Raw genomic sequence first — 21,281 nt, forward strand, 5'->3', positions numbered from 1 at the left:
CCTATTCTTATTTTAGGTCAAAACCTTAGGCTAATAAAATGCTTGAAACTCCCATTTCTTGGTTTTCTTAATTTGATCTCATTTTTGGTGTTTCTAGTCGCATTCATTGTTGTTTTAAAATTGTTTTTATAAAAAAGGAGTAATATCATATCACCACAGATTTTATCATTGTAAGCAGTATAATTTTCTTTACAGGGTTAAATTCGCAAAACATAGCACCATAAAAGATGGAAGACAAAATAAATGCACATGGTTTGGACCAATTCATACTATTTCTCCTGTTCCTATTCTTACGACTTTTGGACGATTTGAATAATTTGACTAATCTTCTACTGATTTACGAATTGAGTACAGGTCTAGAGTTTCGAATTATATGGTAATACAGCCAGGTGTGGAAATGGCAAAACTTTCTAGCGCACACATAACAAACACACCCCTGTATTATTAGTCTATTTGTGTGATTTTGTGCGTGATGGAAGTGTCTGTCTTTTGTTTTGTCAGATGTAAGTGCTCTTCAATCAAAACTAAAGAATAAGAAATGATTTGAGATAAAGCAATGTATTAGTTGAAGTATATTTCCCTTATTAGACGTTAAAACGATGTGTTTTAACATTAATTTCTTTATTTTTGTCCAAATTTTAGGGGCGGATTTTGATTTGGTTATGGACGCGTAGGCTAATCTTTGTACTTATGGTATGTGATAGTTTTCCCATCCAAAATTCTCATGATGTGGCCATATTTTCTCATATTATCTTCAAACTTGACCCGCCTTCTTTTTGTTTCTTGAACCATTTGCTTTGTGCGATCAAACGATCGTTTCTTTTGTGTGTGATTAGTAGAATAGGATTTGATCTTTGCCTGAATCTTGATGGCGTTCTTTTCTTTCAAATATTTGGGGAAAGTTTCAAAATGAGAAGGGACAAGTGGGAAGGGCGTAAAATTTATCATAGGAAATGTAAACATGACGGGTGATTTTTTTTCACTGATTAATCAATCCTATTTGATTGTAAAAGTAAAAAAAGAAATCAGTTTTGATGATAAAATATTTCAAGGGAAAAAGAAGATGATATTTACAATATTGTCTCATTACCTCACCTATCATCAATTTGTGCGCGTCCTTTTCTCCCCTCGTTTTTATTTTGTAAAATCTTCAAAATCTTTTTATATTTCATCAAGGTCTTTTGTTTGGGAAGGCGTTGTTTTTCTAATCAATATCAGTAAGCCCAACAAAAGACCGAATCAGATTTTTTTGATATATTGATGAAATAAGTTTTTGTGTTGTCATGTTATGTCGTGCTTACATTGATTTATTTTTTTTCTCCTCTATTTTCTTTTTTTATCAATTTTCTTCTTTATTTTACATATAGATATTTTTTCATCATCTTTTTCATCCTTTTTCTTTTTCGATATTAATTTACATAACAGTCCGAAAAAATTAAGGATTGATTCTTTCAAAAGGGACATGACGGCGACTGATTCTTCCCTTTTTTCTTTTCACTTCTTGCGCTTACTATCTATGTGTTCTTTCCTTCCATTTCACTACAAGACTTTCACAGTTGTGTCAAAGTATATGATTTTTATCTTCAAAGGGGGGAAATTAATGAAAAATGAAAAATGGGAAAAGTGATGACATGATATTAACTCAGGGGTTGAAATGACAATACTTTTTATTGACTCCTACTCAGAAGAAAATAATGAATTACTTCAACATCAATATATAAGAAAGGTGTAAAATTGAAGAACAGAAAGAAAAGCGATAAAATGATGGGACATGTAAAAAAAATTAAAAAGTCACTTTTGCATTTTGTTTCTGTGAACAAAATAAGAGAAATATAGGTTTCCGTCCAGTTAGCACCTGCACTCAAGCATCGAATGTTAAAAAAGCGGTTCTTCTTTTTCGACTATTCATTGCAAAACAATAGACATGTGACAAGCTTAACGCCGTTTGACAATTCACTATATAGTGATGAATAAAGACAAGAGAAAACTTTTTTTCAATAAACGTATATTCGCATACAAATAAAAGCATTACTTGAAAGAGCAGCAGATGTTTTTGCTTGATATGTTAAGCGTTGCTAGGTTGTATGAATGACACATGTCATTTCTAATATCTTTCTTCTTTACTTCTCCTTTTTCTTTTTCTTTTCTTTTCAACTTTTTCACTTTTTTTTTAAGTAAGCGAGGACGCGCTTTTGTTAACAAAAATCATTTTTAATAAGTCGTCACACACATGCTTATTTTGTGTGTGTATTTTTTTACACGACTAAAATCATTTTGAATCGTCCTTTTTTTCAGCAAACATCCTTCTAATTAAGAAAGTATCCATTCTTTTTTGTCGAAAATTTACTCATTAAAATCATGCAGAAGAACAGCAACAATCAGTCGGGTTTGTTTTTGTGAAAACTAAACGATACTGAAGTGACAAAACTATGAATTTTTAATACTTTGTTGAAAGATTTTAGCATCTGTCCTTCAGTCCTTCTGAAAAAAGTTTGTGTCAAGACACATTAGTGAAGTCAAATAAAAAAGAAAGAGCAAAGAGGTTTCGATATTGACTTTTTGTTGGCCCGATAATTTTTATACTTATAATAAAATCCTCCCTGTTTGCTCTAATTTTTGTAATAATCCTATTCTCTCTCTCTCTTTCTTTTGTTGGATTCTTTTCATGGCTGAACGGCCACAACACAAAACAGTATAGGTACAAAAGAAAACCGACAAATTTTGATATTATGGCTCGTATCAATAATCAAACAAAAAACGCGTTCCTAGCCATAAAATAGACAGGTGTTTTCTCCCTTTTATCTGTAAAATCATTGCACACATAATACATGCATTTTTCTATCCTTGACAATCAATTTACGCATGGCTTAAAAAAAAAACTAAAACAAAAACAAAAAAAAGAAAAAAGGGAGAAAGACAATTTACTTATTGTTTAAAAGAAAAAGATTGAGCTTTCTGATTGGTTCAATCATTACTGACCAATGTGTAAAAGCCGTTACCAGTCTATTTTGATGGTAGGGAATTATAAAGACCATATTAATAATATCAAAAGGATAATGAATTTACAGACCAAGCTTTGTCGTCTTTATCTTGGGAAATTATTTTTAAGAAAACAGAAGAGGACTTACTTCTTTACATCAATCAGTATATGCTTATCCTTTTGAGAAAAAAAGTTTAACAGAAGAAACGAGGGAGTCAGGTGAGCTCTACTTTCTTTTTCGAAACATTTTTTATTAAAAGATATAATTCCTCTTATTTTAAAATGTCATAGAAATCAAAACATTAAACAGACTCGGTGCTTTTTTTTATTCCGGTCTGGGTTTTACAATTCGCGTTTTTTTCTTTTTCATTTTGTTTCTTTATTATTTCTATTCTTGAATTGACGTAAAGGTTGACACATTGACGATGTCATTATTAAACTTTAGATATTGTCTTGGTGCTCGTAGTAAGGAGAAGAAGAGAAAAAGAAAAAGAGGGAAGAAAACTCGAGGTAAAATCCGTAAGTAAAAAACTTTTTCTATGTGTGTGTACAAAAACCTCAAGCCGTGTTTGTAAAAAATATTGAAGTTGTTGTAAGGAAAAGGGAAAGTTTTAAACTAAATGTTCATTTGACTTGTCCCAAGAAACCTCGTGGGATTTTTCTTGTCCCAAAGTTTGCTTACTTTTTTGGGATGGCATAATGGATCGAAAATGGTTCTTTAATGAAGAATGAACGACTTGAATCAAAAAGACAGATTTGTTTTGTTTTGATAGCTGCATTGTAGCTGCGTCTTGACATCTAACTTTTCATTTTGTTATGACTTTTTTTCTTGATGAAAACGTTTGATTGTCCTACAGCTGTTTGTATTTGTATGTGATGTGAGATGTTCGTCCGTTCCAAATGTTTCCTGGTGTGAAAAAAGATTTGATATAATTCTGTCAATCATCAGCCGCATTGTCTTTTCTGCATGATGCTCGAAACCGTTTGTTTACTGAACTTCCAACCAATTGATACACTGAAGATCAGTCATGTGGAACATTTTGATTCTTGACGCTCTCATAAACTTTTTCTCTCTTTATTTTTGTATTCTCTCTGATCTTTTTTATCTTTTTTATCTATTGTGTCTTTTTTGTGTGTTGGTATAAATTGTTTTGTTTTGAAGAGTGTGTAAGTGTGTGTGTGTGAGGGACGAGATTAAGTTCAGATCTATTTGAAATCGGGCAGCTTTTCATATGGAGCTGATTCGAAGATTTTTCATAATCACTCTCTTTATTGTGGAGCATTAGATGTTCTTTTATTTCTCGAAATCTTCTTCGTTTTTATTGAATGGATTTCTTAGATACGATTTGTATTTATTTGTTTTATCAATTTACCTGGGACATCATTTTTTATTTGGATGCCATTTTATTTCAATTTCTGTCAGAGAAGTTATTAGTGACCTCGATTACATTGTAATTACGATTGGGTTTTAACCAAATTGTTTTTGTTTTGTTTTTCAGTATAAAAAGGAAAGACCAATGGCCACTGATGCTGTGGTGCATCCTTTCCAACCAAACAAGAACAGATTTTCTAACGACATTAAAAGATTCAGTATGGTGGACGAATATGAGCTGGACAAAGATTTCAATCGAAGCAATAAGAAGACCAGATCTGATCAAGAAGACAAAAGTAAAGAAAACGAAAGTGAACATCTTTTAAACAATTTGAATCAATCAACAAATGGTGGATTGGATGGGAAAATGAAGAAACACAGAGCAGCCAGGAAACGAAATCGTTCTGACATGTCGCCTGAAGAGCTAAGAAAACTGAGAGAAAGAGAACGCAAGGCGCAACAAAGTCGTCGTGATCGAATCCGAGCTCAAAAGGTGAGAAGATTTTTTGTTTTATGACAATTTACAGGACTGTGTGTGAGATAGAGGGACAAAAATCATTTCATTTCACCCTTGTTTCTTTTGACATGCACTGATATTTTCTTTTTTAAAGTTCTTTCAATTCTTTTTCTTCTTTCTTTATCCTTGTCTTACTTTTTTGATAGTTTTGTCAATCTTTCTTTTCCCTTCGTTTTTCTATGCGAGACCATCTCTATTTGCCGGCACATACAAAAGATTTATTCAGCAAAATAAATGAAAATATTAATAAGGAAAGAAAAGGAAAAAGATTCTTTAAAAAAGCATAACAACCTCTGTTGCATTTTCTCCCATAGGGTTTTATCTATTTTATTCATTTATCAACAATTCTTTTATGATTGTAGGAAAAGTGCTTACAATGGTGTGTCTTTAGGTCCTTTTCTTTATTTTGATAATATATTATATCTATTTTGTTACCCCTGAGCAAGTGAAGGGAAGAGAGGGGAAAAAAGGAAAACGCATATGCCATTAATTGATGATGGTGGTCCACAATGCAAAGTGATTGTATTGTTGTAAGACTCAACAAACTAAACACTTTGTCTTTTTTTGTTGCTCTAAAACCTTTTCGTAGAGGCAGGTGACAAGGTCTTGTAATGTTTCTCATTATCCCCCCTCCTACATTAATATTTTTTTGAAATGAAGATTGACAAAAAAAGTAAGAAAAAATTGAAAATCCATTTTATACAAAATGCTGGTATATGTGATGTGATGGACATCTGTTTTTTATAGTCCTCTATCTATTGTCTTGTTTTGTCTTTTCTCATCTTTTCTTGGGCTACTCAATATTGATCATTTTCTCTCTTTTTTCTTGATGATAAAATGACACTTTATTTACATCTCAAAAAGAAAATGTATCTAAGTTGCTGAAAAGAAAGTTTTTCATTTTTCCACACAAAAAGAAGGATGAGACTTTTTCTCTTGTCATACCTTACTACCACCCGTCACGATCATTGAAATATATAAGAAATTAAAACCAAAACATTTTTTCGAACGATTTTTTTCTCCTGTGAACTTAATTTCCTTTCTTACTTATAATATGAATATCAGTTTTATTTTCTTTTGCTTTATTATTATTACTTATCTTTCTTTTTTCATTCCATTATTCATTTTTCATGACTTTTAATATCATTATCTATTCGCAAAAAAATCATCGACACACTATGTAATATTTTTCAGATTTTCAATTCTTTTATGTTGTCTCTTTCATTCGTTTTCATTTATTTTCACTTTTTCACAAGATTGGTCAAATTTATGTAAGGGGGTGCTTGATATTGACATTCGAAAAATACTTGTGTCAAAAAGAATCAGATTTTCTTCATTTGTGATGTGTCAAAACCATACATCATTAAAAAGGTTTTATTCGGACGTCTTAAAAAACATCAGTTTTGATTGTGTAAACATCACTGCTCAATCAAACCATTTTCAATCATCTCGACAAACTTTTTTTCTCGAAAATCATCATGATGATCATATATATTGAAAACGGAAAATCTTGTGTCATCTTGTTTTTCATTTTCCCTTGTATAAACCTCTTCAAAATCTTTTCTTTTGTTAGTCAAACATGTTTACTTTAAATCAGCACTTATCAATACATCTCCATCTTTCAGAAACATAACACACAAAACAATCAACCTCAAACTGATATTTCAAAACCTATACCTTTTCTTTTCTTCAATTTATGATTTGAAAAAAAAAGATCTTTACTAAAAAAGTTGGAACTCATCTGGTCATTTTTTCTGACCTCATTTTTTGATAATACCTTACTAATTTACAAAAGAGACCAAACTTTTTATCTTTTCAAAACGGTAGCTGTTGTCAAATCTATAGATTCGTTAAGCAAAAGACTTCTGACTTACACGCCAACCTCTTTTTTTAAGTCGTTTCGAAAATCATATGGAACATTAAAAAAGAATGGAAGAAATTCTTTATATTGTAAAGCAAGTTTTGCAATAATTTCTTGTTCTTCTTTTTCAGCGTGAAAACCAACAATGGCAAGATGAGGACGCAGCCTGGGAAGCTTTTCTTGATCAAACCGATTGCAAAAAACCTTCTACCAAACACAACCGATCATCAATGCCTTCAATGGTTTGCTCAATTGACGTGAGTACTTAACACAGCTGGATAGAAATGAAGTGCTTGAAATGAATGCATTATAAAGCATTATGTCTTCATTACGTACTTTGAAAAATGTGTTGATTCCCAGTACTTCTCTATATTAATGAGTCAAATAGGGTTACATTTTCATGCACGATATCTAGTTTTATTTCCTTCTTCACTGACACATATGGATGACATCTTTAAAATGAGCTTGCCATCATAAAATGAGATCAATTATTTATCAGTTATTTATTTTCTTATTTACAGGAAAATCAAGACACCAAAAAGTCTAAGGGGAAATTGGAAAAGCAGAACTCTTTGGAATCGACCACAGGTAGTAGCCACTCGACATCTTACCTTTCAGACGACAGTAGTACCCATTCCTCCTACAAAGAAGCTCCTAAAAAGAACAACAAAGAGACAGAGGAAGAAATGACTAAGATACCTGAAGAAGAACCGCTGAGAAGACATCACGAAGAGAAATTACCACCTCCTTCCAAAGAGAAACTCTCACATCATGCTGAAGATGAGAAACCTCTACGTCGTAATGGAGAAGAGAAGAAAGAACACCGCCACCATTACCACCATCACCTCCCTTCACCGCCATCACACCCTTACCATCATATGTACCACCAGAAACTCTCCCCTCACTCCTTCCATCCAAGTGATCTATACCCTAAGATGTTTCATCACGACTCGCCCATACACCACCACCCACACCCGCCACCGCCTTACTCACCCACAGAACACAAACACTTCTTAGCTATACGACAACACCACCATGACAAGAAACACGACCCACATCACCACGACCCACATCACCACCACTATCAACCGTCACACTTCATGTCGACCGTCAGAAGTCCACAGAACTCACCCTCTTCCAACCACCGCGAAAATAAGAAACTTAATACTTCACCACAACACGAGAAAAAGAAAGTGATCAGTCGAAATGTTGATCGCAAGAAACTCTCTGAAGAAGAATTGGAAGAATTGAGGAGAAGAGAACGGGATTATCAGAGGGAAAGAAGAGCTAGAATCCGAATGGAAAAGGTAATTATCTCTAAGATACACAAGTATTACTGTGCTATTCTTTTTAAAAGGGCCAACACAATCCGAATATTCCTTTCATTTGTCCGATTGCTCTTGAAAATGTCATTTTGAAAAGCTTGTGCTTGCCCAAGAGAAATTTAAGACAACGTAATATAATTTTTCTTGCAATTTCTTTTTAGGCCAAAACACAAGCACAGCAAGAGAGGTTCAACGCTTGCGGTAGATACCCACCACCGCCACCTCCACCACACGCTGAAATGTACAGACACCATATCCATCATCATCCACAAGCCACTGATACCATCGCCAGATATGACCACGAACGTTACCGAGTATCTCCAGGACCTAAACCAACACCTAAAGCATTGGAAGTGGAAATCCCAGAATGTGAGAAAGTTAATAAAACAACACCCAAGGTGGAGACTGATTTGTTGCAAGTTGTACCAAAGACACGTGATTGTGAGGATAAACATACCCCTCCTACTGGCACCTCATCTCCGGTCGAAGAATATCCAACGACTAAAGCTCCAAAGAAATCTCTACTGGAAAGCATTTGTTCCACTCTCAAGAGAGAGTCTTCAGAATGGGATAAAGAAGAGCTTGGGGACCTCATCATCGACCTTAAACGAGACGACGACAAACGACAAACAACGCCGAAAATGGAGCCAGTTGAAGAAAGGGTTGATGACGTTCATTATTTAACCAAGATTAAAGATGAATACCATTCTAAAGAATACGATGATAGCACACTATCTCAAGCTGAAGAGCAGAAGTTACGTGATAAGCTTACCGAAGAGCAATTAGAGCGAAGACGCAAATCGAACCGTGAGGCGCAACGACGCCGACGAGCACGACTCAAGATGCAAGGTCACTTAGAAGAACGCCACGAATTCGAACCTCATGATGAACTCGTAGATAAAGACGATCGGATTGAATACAAACATTGTAAAAACAGGCCAGATTCTCTTTACATGTCTCCATATGAAGGATTTACAGGCCACAGAGGCTCTCCATACCACAAAGAGCGCAACAACCACGAAGGCGTGCACTACATCCATGAAAATTACTCTTCTCCACAACGCGTGATCATGGATACTCACTATCACCATGGGAACAAACATCACGCTTTGTACCATTCACCGCATCATCGAATCTCAGAGATGGACGATTCTCAAAGACACCGTCCTCACTTTTACTACGATTCACCAGAATTTCGACACCATCTTCCGCATCGATACCGCGATACGCACCACAGGAGACACGAAACAGTTGGTGAGCGTGAACGTGAATACACACGGTCCAGATCACCTCACACACATTCGCACAGTCGAAGTACTAGTAAATCTGCAACACCACCAGACTCGAGGAAAGGTATTAAAAAACATTTCTTAGTCTGAAATTTCCATTCTATTAGTATAGAGACTTCATTTCAAAAGATTAACATTCCAAATCAATCTCGTTTTATTGTCTTTTACCGTTTGCTACAATTCTGACAGCTGCCATAATATTTTTATGTCGAAAAAAAGTTTTAGACCCTGCATTCATTTCATTCTTTTCATTCTGTTCTTCCAGCTCCTTCGCCCACACCATCAGATCCTCAACATCATTCGCATCAAAATAATTCATCATCATCACGTCGTGAAAGTGAAAGTAAAGACGACTCAATCTCAACTTCCAACGAAATCAACGATTCAACCGCATCCAAATCGAGTGGACGAAAACGAAAACAATTCGCGCCACGGAAATTAGCTGCGACGTCAGTTAATACGACACCAGACGAGGAAGTACCAGTTGACGAGTCACAACCTACGGCAGCCGAGAATCTATTACCGGCAACCGAAAATGGTGACCATCCGTTTGAGGAGGAGGAAAACAAAGTTGTTATTTTACCGAACGGAAATGAAGAAGAGGACTTAGAAGAAAATTCGTAAAAATACCTCCTTTTATTACTTTTACGATTTTAGTTTTAATTTTTCATAAATTTTACTTTATTGTCTTCTGTTATTACACGAAAAATTTTTATAAAATTTTATTAGAATATGCACGCAACATTTTTTGGGGATTCTTTCTGTTACAATAGTATTTTTTCTTCGACTTTTATTTTCCAATATCCGCTCAATTTTTCCTAATTCTACTTCAGAATATACCTTGTAATTATTACGTTAAATATGTGTTTTTAGCATTCCTTTATGTCTTGTCATTGGACGATAGTTTTTAGATTATTTTTATTTTTTAAATGAAAAGTATACCTAGATTCGATACAGATCGCCCATTTTGTCAACTCCTTCTTAGATTAGGACTCTTCGAGACTTCATTTTAATCAATTATAGGGCAGAGATGTCACTCGGGAACTTTTAAAGGTGTTTCTCATAAGGTTTACAAGGGTAGAAATAATTTTGGAATGTTTAATTTTTGACGTTCTAAGTCACGTGATTACCCCTTCAACTTGGTCTCAAAAATGATATTAAAAACAGGGTTGGTCTTTTTTTATAATGAGATTATATATTATGAATTTTGAGAGATTTAAAAGAAAAGGTTGTACAGAAAAAAATCTTATATAGAATTATAATGAAAATTTATAGATAGAGAAAAGACTTTTTATTGCTGTAATTATAAATATTTGTTGACCCTACTTTACCTTGCTAGCGTTTGATTCCCAAAAGTTTCTTTTAGTTTATCTCCCTTCGTTTGTCTCTTTTAGTCTGTCTCTTTTACCCTCCAAGGTAGATTCCTCTCTTCATTCTTTTCCTAGACATTTTTTGACTTCTTCATTTTCTCGTCTTATTTATGAAACATCCTCGAAATAACTCGAAAAAACAAAATGAGGCTGTTCATTCCTCTTCCGTCAGAATATTCTTACTTTCAATGTTGTCAAAATATTTTTTCTGACACAGCACGCTGTGGAGCGCTTAACTTTACTTCGCTTTAAAAGCTACATGTTTTTTGTTTTTTTTATAAGCATAACACTTATAAGCATATGAAGGCTCAGATTTGCAGAATTCCTAAGCATAGTAATTAAGTAAAGTAAGTATATTCATCTAAGCATAGTATAAGCATATATGTCAGCCTGAAATACTTTTCAAGTTGTCATTTTTTATCTGTTTAAAAAGGTTTAGTAGAGGTCAAGTACAAAAAAGACATTCCACGGCTAGCTACATTCCACTGCTCCCAAAATCTGAACAAAGTTTTTCCAAGATTTCTGAAAATTCACTAAAAACTTGGCTCGGGGTGAATCATAAGCATGATTTACAAGCATATAATAAGCATAATCTATGCCTGAATGCTTTGAGAACTTAAGCATACACGAGCCTGACCAAGGGGCATACACTTGCTTATAAAAAAAACATGTATTGACAGGTATTGATTCAAAACTTATTTCCAAGTGGATTCTGATTACTCCGTGCTATGGTAGTATGCACTCTAAATGCCAGCTCGCCATCGCTTTGATCTGTTTAAGATCTGTGATGAGTATTAAATGAGCTTTCATGCTCGGTGATTGGCTAAAGCAAAAAATTTCAATAATATCAATCGCTAATCATAAACTAAACATTAGAACCCAGTCGCTTTCGTTTTCAAGCAAAAGGCAGCGCAGTTTTGAATGTTTTGATTGAAAAACCAGATCTGATTGTCACATATCCCACATAGAGCGTTGTAGCCATTTGTATGCACAGAAAGGATGATATGTTAGGAGATTACCGATATTTTAACAGACTCTTGATGTGTAAACCTTGACCCAAAAGTTACACACCCTGACACAACGTACGTGCGGCCTTTAGGGTCCTTTTTCCTAGCTTCCTAAAGTACACTGTAAGGGTCGCAATAAGCAAAGATGAGAAAAAGTGCACTCTAAGAGTGTAAAATCTGACCATAATTTGCCTTAAAATGGTTACCGATTTTCAGAAAATGCAATCGTTAGGGTCGATTTTTCGCCCAAATTTACTCAAATTTGGCTAGATTTTTTAATCGAATGTCCCCCTCCCTCCCGTCCGGGCTAGGTGGCCCATTCGATGATGCTAAAGATTTAGGCATAGATAATGTTAGATTGCAGAAAAAGATCGAGTTAAAGTTATACGCAGAAGGAAAGATTATTCCCTTTGTTCATTTGGCTGTGTCAGCAGAAGTCTTGCACTAGGAATACATCCTAATAAAACATTATGTTTAAAAATAGACTTTAAAAATATATGCATGTGTTTTGAGGATACACTTTGTAAATCAAAGTATTACAACATCAGAAATGCAAGGCTCCACTCATTTTGGGCGCATCTAGCTCTAATGAATAACAGGAGTAACATTTTATACTCCCACTTCCGTTTAAATCAGCCTAATGCATGTGAATAAAGTGAAAATCGGTTGCCTTCTTTCCTGGGCTAAGTTGAATTTAAGTTTTTATTTTGTTGATCGTTTGGCGTTCATTGGCGAAAAAGATTGTATAATCTCGAAATGTTCATCTCGTGTTTTTACCCATATACTTTACAAGCTCGCAAACAAAATAGTTTTTCTTGACAAACCGTTGCCTATAACAAACAAACTCTTCTTCGCTGGCTGAAAAGAAAGTTCAACACACGGCAAGAACTTTCAAAATATAAAAAACGTTCATGGGTATTGCTAGACAAACTGATGATGGCTCAAAAAAGTGTTCGTTTTGAGATTAATGAACTCGAATAAAAGTTCCCTTACGATTGTCAGAACTGAACATGAATAAAGACATTGATAAGGAAACAGTTTGACACGTTAGTCATTAATTTACTCCATGTAAATAATTTCCCTTTACGCCTAACAATCCTTTACTAGACCATTACATAAGGAATATTCATATTTCATGGAAGTCTAGAAAATGTCATTATCATTCTCTGAATTCTCTCTAAGCTATTAAAGAAAAAAACTGACTTTCATGCTTCTTCCTAAAGCTTGGATACTCCTGAGAACTTTCAATCTTCCGCTTTTATAAGATACAGTACGGCTTTACGTGTCTTGGCTGGAATTGTTTTCTTAAACTGATCATTTGCAGATTAAAGCAAAAAGGTTGATCAAATGTTTATCTAAGTCTCTTTGAAGGCTAACTGACTCTGTGTGATGTGAAGGTCATTATTCTTTTGATGACTGACTTCTTGTTTGGACAGTGCTTTAATGAGGACCACTTGACTTGATATCGAAAAATTTGATTTCAGTTTGATTTAGCGTTTATAAGGAATTTTGAAGTTTTTTTATATGGTTGCAAAGTATGAAGGGTTTATTTTGTCTAGTGTTATTTTCATTTGCAATAACGAAATGTAAGTGTGTTAGAGACCTATACCATTATATTATCCCATCTGGTTTTATGATATTGTTATATGCAATGTTGAGAGAGCATGATTATGGTTTTTATCTTTGGCATCTAGATATTTTAGTTGTGGAAGCCACAGAGAGTTGTGGTACTGTGGGGGAATAAGGGCGGCCTTTACCTAGCACCCAATTTTCGAGGGTTCCAAAGGGCTGCAGAACCTTGCATATATTTGGGGAAATTGAGATATAAAGTCTGTCGCAATATAATCTTCAGCAAGAAAGAAGGCTATAACTTCTGAAAGAATTCGAATTATATAGCGGCTCTGTGCTCGTTGAAAAGATATTATGGAGTGGAATATTATCAAAAAATATTCAAATAATCAAAAAATGAAGATAAAAAGTGAAGAAGAAAAATTCAACTTTTTGTAATATTCGTGCTATGATCTTCATTTTTATATCGAACACTCTTCGACCTTAGAAAGTCATAAATGCGAAGAAAAGAAAATTCAAAAAATATTTATTCAGTCAAAAATTACAGCTTAAAAATCTTCCCTGGCTGATTTGAAAAGAGAGCCCTTCTTTTTGTTGTCTTTTGATGGTTTTCAAAGTCAATCAGTGATAAACTTTGAACTATTGCATTCGTGTGAAAATGATAATTCTAGCACAGTTTTTGAAGAAGTTCATTTCTTTCTTTTTCATTTTCAATCTTCTTTTCCCGATATTTTTGCAGAGTATATTGAGACAGACTTTTTTTGGGATTTGCGAAAAAGGAATTAAAACAAACTACGCTCTATGTAACTGTAACGTCAGATAATGCATGGAATCTTTGGCCTTAGTTGAATATTGCTCTATTTTCTTTTCCTTTTCCATCAGGTTTGGCAACGACAGCTGAAGACACCAAATGTTGCGAAGATGGTGTAAACTATGGTCGCAAACTGTTTGCCGGTGATAAACAAGGTGGCCAGTGTGAAGATAACCCGAATAATGCACGCGGATTCTTTTGTCAAATCCTCTTCAAACAATGTTGTACACATGCGATAAAGGACGGATATTGCAGAGTTGGTAGATCTCTGGCTTTGTGAGTATTACGTGCTCTTCAAAGTTCTGATCGAATGATATAATTCCTTTCCTTCTTTTTGGACCTACCTGGTGGGTGGAGGTCCTTTGATTTAACCGATTTTCGTTCGTTCGTCCGCCCGTTTGTTTGTTTTCTCGGGATTGGCTTATTAGTTTTTTTTCCGATTTTTTGCACAGTGATGCAAAATGGTGATTCCCAAAAAGTGACGGAGCCCGATTTTCGAAACAATAATTCTTTGGGCGATTTTGGACCATGAAAAATCACCTGCTATCGTCAATAGGGAAATCGCGCTAAAGAATTTATTCACCCCAGTATCTACGACTATAAGTCATACGACTTTAACTATACTTCACAGACTGTTGATATTAATTTGAGCTGTGATACTCGCGGTAATCTATTCAAGCTGCTCACTACACTTTTTTACTCTCTTGCTATTTGTCCTATTTTTATCTGATTCTCATCATCAGGTAGGTCCATTCAGCATGTTGCTTGTTTTGACTGAAAATATTTAACGTGGACCTAAGAATCTTCGTTATCTTTTTGTTTTAAATCTTCTCAAAAGAAAAATTCCATGTTGTGGTTTTCATTTTTCTCCGCAGAGCAAAGGTGACGTGTATGGAGCCAGATACACAAGTAGAAGAATATAGAACGATCCAGAAACAATGCTGTAATTGTTGTAAGGACGGTCATAGAGCTGGTATCTTTGGCAAGTCTTGTATTCTACCCTTTGCTGATGAATATTGCAAAGTTGGTTTCAAAAACTGCTGTGAAAGAGGTATACTGCTTACTTTTCACAAATCGCGAAATTGATCTTCTTCTCAATATGGTGCTTTAAAACTTCAAATGAACCTTGTCAATTAAATTAAAAATATAAACTTTTTTAAATGCAGCATAACGCTAAAGTAGGGAAAAATGGAAAGCAAAATACATGAAAAAGTCAGTCTTGTGTTAATTAAGTACTAAGTTCATTTATGAGTATAATTTATTTTGAGAAAATTTCAGTCTTCTTCAATTAAAAAAAATATATATTTATCTGTTTAAGGCTAATTTTTCCTCGAACTTTGGGTATTGGAAACCCTTTGCTTACGAATCCTCGCGGATTTTTGTACAGGTTTCCCGAACGAGGTACACAATACGCTATTGCCCATCGAATATGATCTGCTTCTCTTTTAGCTAAAAAAGATCAGCAATCAGAAACAAACACCCTCCCACCGCCTACTCGTAAACCAACACAACGCCCCCGCCCCACAACGAAAGTCACCCTACCACCCACCAAAGAGGGAACCACCAAAGCTATTCAAAAAATACTTTCAACGCCTTCAAATGTGATTGGTCGAAAATGTAGTGACGTCAAATGTGACCCTAAGACGTCATTGGGATGTTTTTATGCCAGTCGTTTCGCCAAATGCAAATGCAAGGAAGGTCACAAGAATCACGGACGCTTCTTTTGCAAAGGTTTGTCGTGTGTTTTGTTGCCTTTTTCACTACTCTCCCCAAACAAGATTCTTTTCACTACCCTCCCCAAACATCATTCTTTTCACTACTCTCCCCAAACATCATTCTTTTTCACTACTCTCCCCATTCTGAAATTGTCCAGGGAAAAGACCAACAAAATTTGCATTGTTTAAAGTGATATTTTCAGCACTCTGACACTTCATTGCCACACTCTTTCCTGCTTTGCAGTTTAAGTCTTTTAATCAAATTCTCAAACCTGATACACTTTTTAATGACAGCTTTAATCTTGTTCAACCTCACACTAGCTTTCCGAATCTTTTTTCAGCTGAGAATGCATGTTACACGTCGAAAAACAGATGTCGACCAGAACACTTTTGTATATCTGTGCATGGCGTACCTCGTTGCTACATGAATTGTCCGACAACTAATCGAAGATATACAAAGACAAAATTAAGCAACGGACAACAAGTTTGTGAAGGTAAAATTTCCTTTTAAAGATATGAATGTCGTTTATAATAAACCTCCCTTAATTCCTAAAGTTTTTGATGACTAGAAACAGTTAGAAATATCAAGGAGAATTCGACTCTCTTTGTCATTTGAACTTGAATTTAAAACTTCAGAGTGAAATTTGAACTAAATTGTAATTTCTTCTTTTCCCCTTCGTGCTACAGATGTAGATGAGTGTAAAGAGAATCTTCATCGTTGCAATGCGGAAACACAGGAATGTATCAACACCGTGGGTGGATATCGGTGCAAGAATGTGCGTTGTGTACAAGGCTTCCGTATGATCAATGGAAGGTGCAAAGGTTAGTTGATGCTGCCTCCTTCCATAAACGGATGGAATTCTTTTTATCCATTTATTTGCACCACGCTATCGTATATCCCAACTAGCTCCAACTAGCGCAACCTTTTCATTTCAACCGAAAAGCTTGTATTATTCCTCAGTCATTTTATCAAATCGCTTTTTATTCGACAAATCCGTCTCCTGGCAGGGTGGCAACGCATGCTGGAAAACCTGGAAAAACTGGAAAAATGGTCTTTTTCTGAAAACTAGCTGGAAAAACTGAAAATAGGTACATTTTCCAAACAGGAAAAACTGGAAAAACTGGAAAAACTTTTTTGAAATTTTAATTTTAACTTTATGTCAGGAATTCGTTAGAATTATTATGTAATTATACATATTTAATTTTCATAAGATGTTATCTGAGTATGAGCCATTTTCAGTTTAGTCCATCAGACGTTCTTTTGTCAAAGCATAGATCTCTATGATCGATTTGAAAGAAATGTCTTTTGAAAATCTAGAAGTACCAGTGGATACCCCTTAAAACCTACAAAGATGCACTGTGGGCTCTCTTAGCCACCAAACTTAATTTAATATTGTTTTGTTCACTTTTTGACAACCTCTTATACAATGTGCTTTCATAAAATACCTAATTTCGAGAATTTCAATAATCGCAAAGTGTTGTCACGGGCGACAAGGGAAACTGTCTCTCTGATAACAATAAATTTGTGTTTGGGATCGAATCTGGAGCCCAACGCTGGAAGAAGGGAAAAGCCTTTTTGGCATTGTAGAATTCTGGACACAAGCATAAACTGACACTAGATGTAATTAACGACAAATCCGTGGTTGACTTCTTCAGAAATTAAAACATAACAATTATAGATTGAATACATTTTCAAATACAATGTTTTTGCCTTCGAGATCATTGAATGAACGATGTCTGTAGCTTCCTCATAGCTCAACACAAAGGCCATCTCTCAAACGACTAATGGACAACGTTCCTCGTTCCCATACAAAACCAATACGTCTACATTCTTCCTCGATACGATCGTTAAGCTTTGCAAGCTCTTCACTCTGCCAGTCCAAACATAGAAGTGTTTTTAAATTCATTCACTAAAGCATCATATAATTAAATGCTGAATAAGATGGCTATAGAGTTGGTTACTATAGCAATAGTTATAAAATGGTAGATCATAAATCCACCATGACAGTGTTATAAAATTCAAAGTTATCCAAATTTTATCAAGAATTCCATCAAAAAATTAAGTTTTTACAAATTACACAATTTAAGGTCATAAAACCTATACTTTTTGGTACCTATACTTATAGTAGGTATGAAAAAAATAATTTTCTTCTTCATGGTTAGACCCCAAACAAATCTTAAGGCCCTCAAAGTTTTAATTTAGGTTTTAAGGTTTATTTTGATTTTAACGTACAATTTTCAAAAAAATATTTAGGTCCCAATAATCTAATTGCAACATGAGTTACTTTGCAGTGAATCACTGTTCAAAATTGGAGACCAAAAGGACTATTTTATAAAAATTTATTGGAGAAAAACCATTTTTTAGGAACCACAGACAGCGTACTTTCAACACAAAAGGTTTCAGCCTAAAATTCCACCCACATTTTCAGATAAAGGGTACCTCTATTTTTTTGTAGGTTTTGAGGGGTATCCGCTGGTATTAATCTTGCAATCGCTTATAGCTGGAAAAAAGTTCAGATTTTTGGGTGAAGGCTGGAAAAAGCCTTCCAGCTGAAAATACCTGGAAAAAAGAATGTTTTTGACCAAAAAAGCTGTATTTTTCATCTAAAATAAGCGTGGTCACCCTGCCTGGGATTCCTGGTGAAAATCTTTCATCAAATAGGAATAATATGACTAGGCTAAAACTATTTCAATCTATCATTTGTTTGCTGCTCACAATTCAATAGGGAGTTCGGAGTTCAATGAGTATAATATTTCTTGGTACATTTCTCACCAAGACGCTATTTTGACAAATGTGTTTCACTGAGTCTGTGATACAGGAATAAAATCAATGCAAGAGTTGTCGTTTAAAAGCCTGGATACTGATTCCGTTTGTTACAGATGTTGATGAATGTTTGGACGAGCCATCGATTTGTGGTAAAGGACAATGTCAAAATTACCATGGTTCATATTACTGTGAATGTCGAGATGGATACTCATCTGACCCAACCACCAAAGTTTGCACAGGTATTCAAATGTTTTATTAACAACGATAAGTGCAAGAATCTTAATGCATTTGAATGACTGAATTCACAGCTCTAAGCCAGATAAAAAACATATATCCGTTTTGATTAAACTGGACCGCAGTTCCTGAAGTTGTTAATTCTGTCAAGCTATTGTATTCACTGTATTAACCTCTCCGCATTTCCAAGACACGTTCAATATTTTTTCCCTAACTTGGTTCTAGTAAAATGGCTTTGTTCGACTTTTTTATCAAATAGAATAATGGCTGCTGAAAATCATGTATGGAGGAAGTTTTCTTCTGACACTTTCGAATCCTTTTTTCTTGCTTTCAGATGTGAACGAGTGTGCAATTTCATCTCGAAAGTATTGCGATTATAAGTGTATGAATACAGAAGGAAGTTTTGAATGCTCTTGTCCAAAAGGCTATCGTATCATGGGCGAAGACTGTATCGGTATGTGATTTCCTTATTTTCTTTTGCGCATGCGTTTCCAGGCCTCCACCACTATTACTGTCATGCAAGAGTGTGAATCACAAACAGTTTGACACTCACAGTACCTTACTTATTTCCTGTAAATGAATCGTTTTCAAATCAACAGAGAGCTTTTAATGTAACGAATATTTTCCGTTCTTCTCTTGAAAATTAGTGTTAGATGTAAATAGGATAATAGTGTAGTCATTTTTTAAAGAGGATATTTTCTGATACAGTGCTGCTGTAGAATCTTTAACCTATATGTAGAACTGGTTCAGAAATTTTTTCTTTCTTTTTTCAAGATATTGACGAATGCAAGAAGAACCCTGGTATTTGTCCTTCAGGGTCGTTCTGTTTCAATACCCACGGATCGTATCAGTGTATTGAACAGAAATGCCCTGATATGGAATATTACGCCCAAGAAGCAAGAAAGTATGTTATGAAGGCTCTTCAATAGATTCTCATTTATTTTCATTTAGTAACAAATAGAATCTTTATTTTCGTACTGAGATTTCAAAGCCCTTCTTGTGTCAGACGAATTTTCATTTTCCAGCTTTTTGGTCTAATTTCAGCAAAACTAGAATCTTTAGCTGATTTGTTGAGTAAAATTGGATATCCTCCTGAAAGGGCAAACTCTGATTCGACTTCTGATGATTAACTTTTGATTGCTGGATATTCACTTTTTAGGGGTGATCCAATGGCTTGCAAAAAGGTTTGTGATGAGGCGCCACTTGAGAAGAAAATGCAATGTGAATTGGGTCGAACGCCTCAATCTATCAAACGTGTCACGTACAAGTATGAAAAAGAGATTGGTGTGGAAGGTTTTATATACAAATATTGGTGGAGCTTTCCACGTGATAAATATGAAGTCAAAGTTACATTGAAATCAGGTAATGTTGGACACGAGAAGACTCTCTTATTCGAACTTTTGATCTTCGAAACTTTCTATAATTCGTACAAATTCCCTGTCTGCGTTAAGGACGAATTCTCTTCAAACACTCTCCATGATTAGAATCTCTCTGTAATTCGAAAACATGACATTCCCCGTTCGATATCGAATAAGCGAGGGTCAACTGTAATTTTTTGCCTCCCTTTTGCCTTCCATGGATTTGCTCAAATTTCTTCGCCCGAGTTTTAATCGATCACATTTCCTTTTGTTTTATATTTTCAATACAGGACATGAGCATGGTCGATTCCGTATCATAAAAACAGGACCGGAATCCATCCGTATTGAAAACCAATCGAAAGTTTACGGACCACGTCGTTTCCAATTGGTTATGCATATGGATGTTTTGCAACGTGTTCAAGGATCGCCTCTCAGATATCGCTATGAAACGATTTTCTTCATCGATGTCTCAGAGCACAATTTTTCCTGGCGTTAAGATATTCAAATAAAATGATTAAGGAGTACTTAGCTGCATCTAATTGAGCTAAATTAAATTGAATTCAATATATTTGATAAAGTACATTCATTACATATCGGAAAAAAGTTTAATAACTTGTTTTCCCACTTTTTTATTAAAGGTACAGTTTATTTGTAAATAGTTAGGCAAAATTTTTCCAAAGTTTTGTTATTTCCATTCTTGTAAAGAAGCAAAAAATCGTTTTCAGAACCAAAAGTTCTTAAACCCAAACGTTAATTCTTTTTTGACAATAGGAAGTAATGCCTCCATTCTCTTCTAAACCTTTTGGCGAAATATAAAAGGTTACAAGACCACGTTTTGACAAGGTGTTGGTTGATCGCGAATGATGTCTTTCATTTAGCACACCAAACCGCAGACACTAGGTAGACACTTTCTACTGTTTAAAGGCTCTTGGGCACAGCTAGGATCATGAAATCAAGAAAGATTTTTTAGAATACAAAGATTTTCAACAGAGATATATTTTTCATCCAAGTCACAAACAGTATCACAACACCTTATTTTCAATCATCAATCCAAACGTTAACTGTTGAAAGATTATCCACCCATGGCCGCACTTACTCAAATGATC

The 21,281-nt window shown here is 34.8% G+C and overlaps 2 protein-coding genes across 6 annotated transcripts; both read left to right on the top strand.

Annotated features, from left to right (window-relative positions):
- The first annotated feature begins 199 nt into the window (after positions 1-199).
- Positions 200-20,923, top strand: LOC136805071 (EGF-containing fibulin-like extracellular matrix protein 1). 2 transcript variants are annotated; one of them, XM_067061629.1, is made up of 11 exons: positions 200-252; positions 14,173-14,377; positions 14,977-15,152; positions 15,551-15,832; positions 16,158-16,310; positions 16,504-16,638; positions 18,697-18,822; positions 19,152-19,271; positions 19,592-19,721; positions 19,977-20,179; positions 20,466-20,923. In XM_067061629.1, exons 1-11 carry the CDS (start codon positions 228-230, stop codon positions 20,669-20,671), a joined length of 1,761 nt encoding a protein of 586 aa, XP_066917730.1. In that variant the 5' UTR covers positions 200-227; the 3' UTR covers positions 20,672-20,923. The 2 variants fall into 2 exon arrangements, with proteins under 2 accessions (XP_066917730.1, XP_066917729.1); XM_067061628.1 differs by lacking the exon at positions 200-252 and adding an exon at positions 13,080-13,307.
- Positions 2,152-10,646, top strand: LOC136805070 (glutamic acid-rich protein-like). Of its 4 annotated transcripts, none has more exons than XM_067061626.1 (7): positions 2,152-3,199; positions 3,426-3,490; positions 4,480-4,845; positions 6,862-6,987; positions 7,252-8,037; positions 8,217-9,408; positions 9,610-10,645. In XM_067061626.1, the coding sequence occupies exons 3-7, from the start codon at positions 4,498-4,500 to the stop codon at positions 9,966-9,968; spliced, it is 2,811 nt and encodes a 936-aa protein (XP_066917727.1). In that variant the 5' UTR covers positions 2,152-3,199; positions 3,426-3,490; positions 4,480-4,497; the 3' UTR covers positions 9,969-10,645. The 4 variants fall into 4 exon arrangements, with proteins under 4 accessions (XP_066917727.1, XP_066917725.1, XP_066917726.1 ...); XM_067061624.1 differs by having other exon boundaries at positions 2,153-3,199; positions 3,426-3,499; positions 9,610-10,646; XM_067061625.1 differs by lacking the exon at positions 2,152-3,199 and having other exon boundaries at positions 3,373-3,499; positions 9,610-10,646.
- Positions 20,924-21,281: the final 358 nt, after the last annotated feature.

This window comes from Clytia hemisphaerica, unplaced genomic scaffold, assembly GCF_902728285.1.
Source record: "Clytia hemisphaerica strain Z4C2 unplaced genomic scaffold, Clytia hemisphaerica genome assembly, whole genome shotgun sequence".
NCBI lineage: Eukaryota > Metazoa > Cnidaria > Hydrozoa > Leptothecata > Clytiidae > Clytia > Clytia hemisphaerica.

What these genes read in the sequence shown, in the direction of transcription:
- LOC136805071 (XM_067061628.1), top strand. Translation starts at nt 13,259, where the DNA reads ATGAAGGGTTTATTTTGTCTAGTGTTATTTTCATTTGCAATAACGAAA. An exon ending in TTCATTTGCAATAACGAAAT is followed by an intron (nt 13,308 to 14,172) that starts GTAAGTGTGTTA and finishes CTTTTCCATCAG; the next exon opens with GTTTGGCAACGACAGCTGAA. An exon ending in CGGACAACAAGTTTGTGAAG is followed by an intron (nt 16,311 to 16,503) that starts GTAAAATTTCCT and finishes TTCGTGCTACAG; the next exon opens with ATGTAGATGAGTGTAAAGAG.
- LOC136805070 (XM_067061626.1), top strand. Translation starts at nt 4,498, where the DNA reads ATGGCCACTGATGCTGTGGTGCATCCTTTCCAACCAAACAAGAACAGA. An exon ending in ATCGAATCCGAGCTCAAAAG is followed by an intron (nt 4,846 to 6,861) that starts GTGAGAAGATTT and finishes CTTCTTTTTCAG; the next exon opens with CGTGAAAACCAACAATGGCA. An exon ending in ACCACCAGACTCGAGGAAAG is followed by an intron (nt 9,409 to 9,609) that starts GTATTAAAAAAC and finishes CTGTTCTTCCAG; the next exon opens with CTCCTTCGCCCACACCATCA.